The 793-nt window shown below is 37.3% G+C and overlaps 1 protein-coding gene across 1 annotated transcript in view; it reads right to left on the bottom strand.

Annotated features, from left to right (window-relative positions):
• Positions 1-328, bottom strand: part of LOC105362145 (uncharacterized) — a 4,342-nt gene extending 4,014 nt beyond the window's left edge. Inside the window, exon 1 of the mRNA XM_011499497.1 lies at positions 43-328. Coding sequence (XP_011497799.1) covers positions 43-328 — 286 coding nt within the window. The remainder of the gene's footprint in view (positions 1-42) is intronic.
• Positions 329-793: the final 465 nt, after the last annotated feature.

The following is a 793-nucleotide window of genomic DNA, read 5'->3' as shown; positions in this document are numbered from 1 at the left end:
AAGGCCGAGTGTGCAAGTTACAGTGCGTGTTCAACGTAAAACCTTTGTGAGTAGTTTTAACGTAGTCAGTCTTGGGCGAAACAATGACGCGAAAGTTGGTTTGGTGGTCGTCAAAGTTGAAATTAGTCTTCCTGGCGGTATCCGGCTGTGAAAGTTGATTTCCTTCGATCGAGGTGGACTTGGGTGGTAAGGGGCTCGTCGGCCGCTGGACTTTCGGTCCTTCCTCTATCGTCTTTGTCGAGAGTCCCTCGGTCGTCTGCTGCACGGGGATCATCTCCTCCGGGAGGCTGGACAGCGTCTCTGAATCATTTGAACATGGGACTCGCATTGAATTAAACAACCGATTTTGGGGATTTGTTTCACGATTTTTCGTCGTTATAATATTTGGGACTGGAATTAGGAGTTACGCGGTCCACTCCGTCAAATTCACATTGATTTGATTTTGCGGTCAGAAAGTCATTCGACAAATATTGACTGATTGAGGTGACGTTGTAGTTACTTTGTATTCATGGATATTTAATTTTTTTCCGAGCCTTTGGAAATTGCGATTGTATACTTGAACTGTAATTACAATATTTATTCGTTATATATTTCTTTTGAAATGGTATTTTCAAATAATATTAATGCAACCTTTAATGAGACTTTAGAAGTATAGTACAATATTTTTTACACATTTACGTATATATATATAGAAATAAAGTTAAATTGAAGGTTATTCGCCAAGTTATTTAAAATAAATGTTTACATTTTTAAAAAAACCTATACCAATCATTTATATTAAATTTCTTTAATT

Source organism: Ceratosolen solmsi, unplaced genomic scaffold (genome assembly GCF_000503995.2).
Source record: "Ceratosolen solmsi marchali unplaced genomic scaffold, CerSol_1.0 scaffold35, whole genome shotgun sequence".
Lineage (NCBI taxonomy): Eukaryota > Metazoa > Arthropoda > Insecta > Hymenoptera > Agaonidae > Ceratosolen > Ceratosolen solmsi.
The sequence above is the reverse complement of the archived record's forward strand: the minus strand, read 5'-3'. Positions and strand labels throughout refer to the sequence as shown.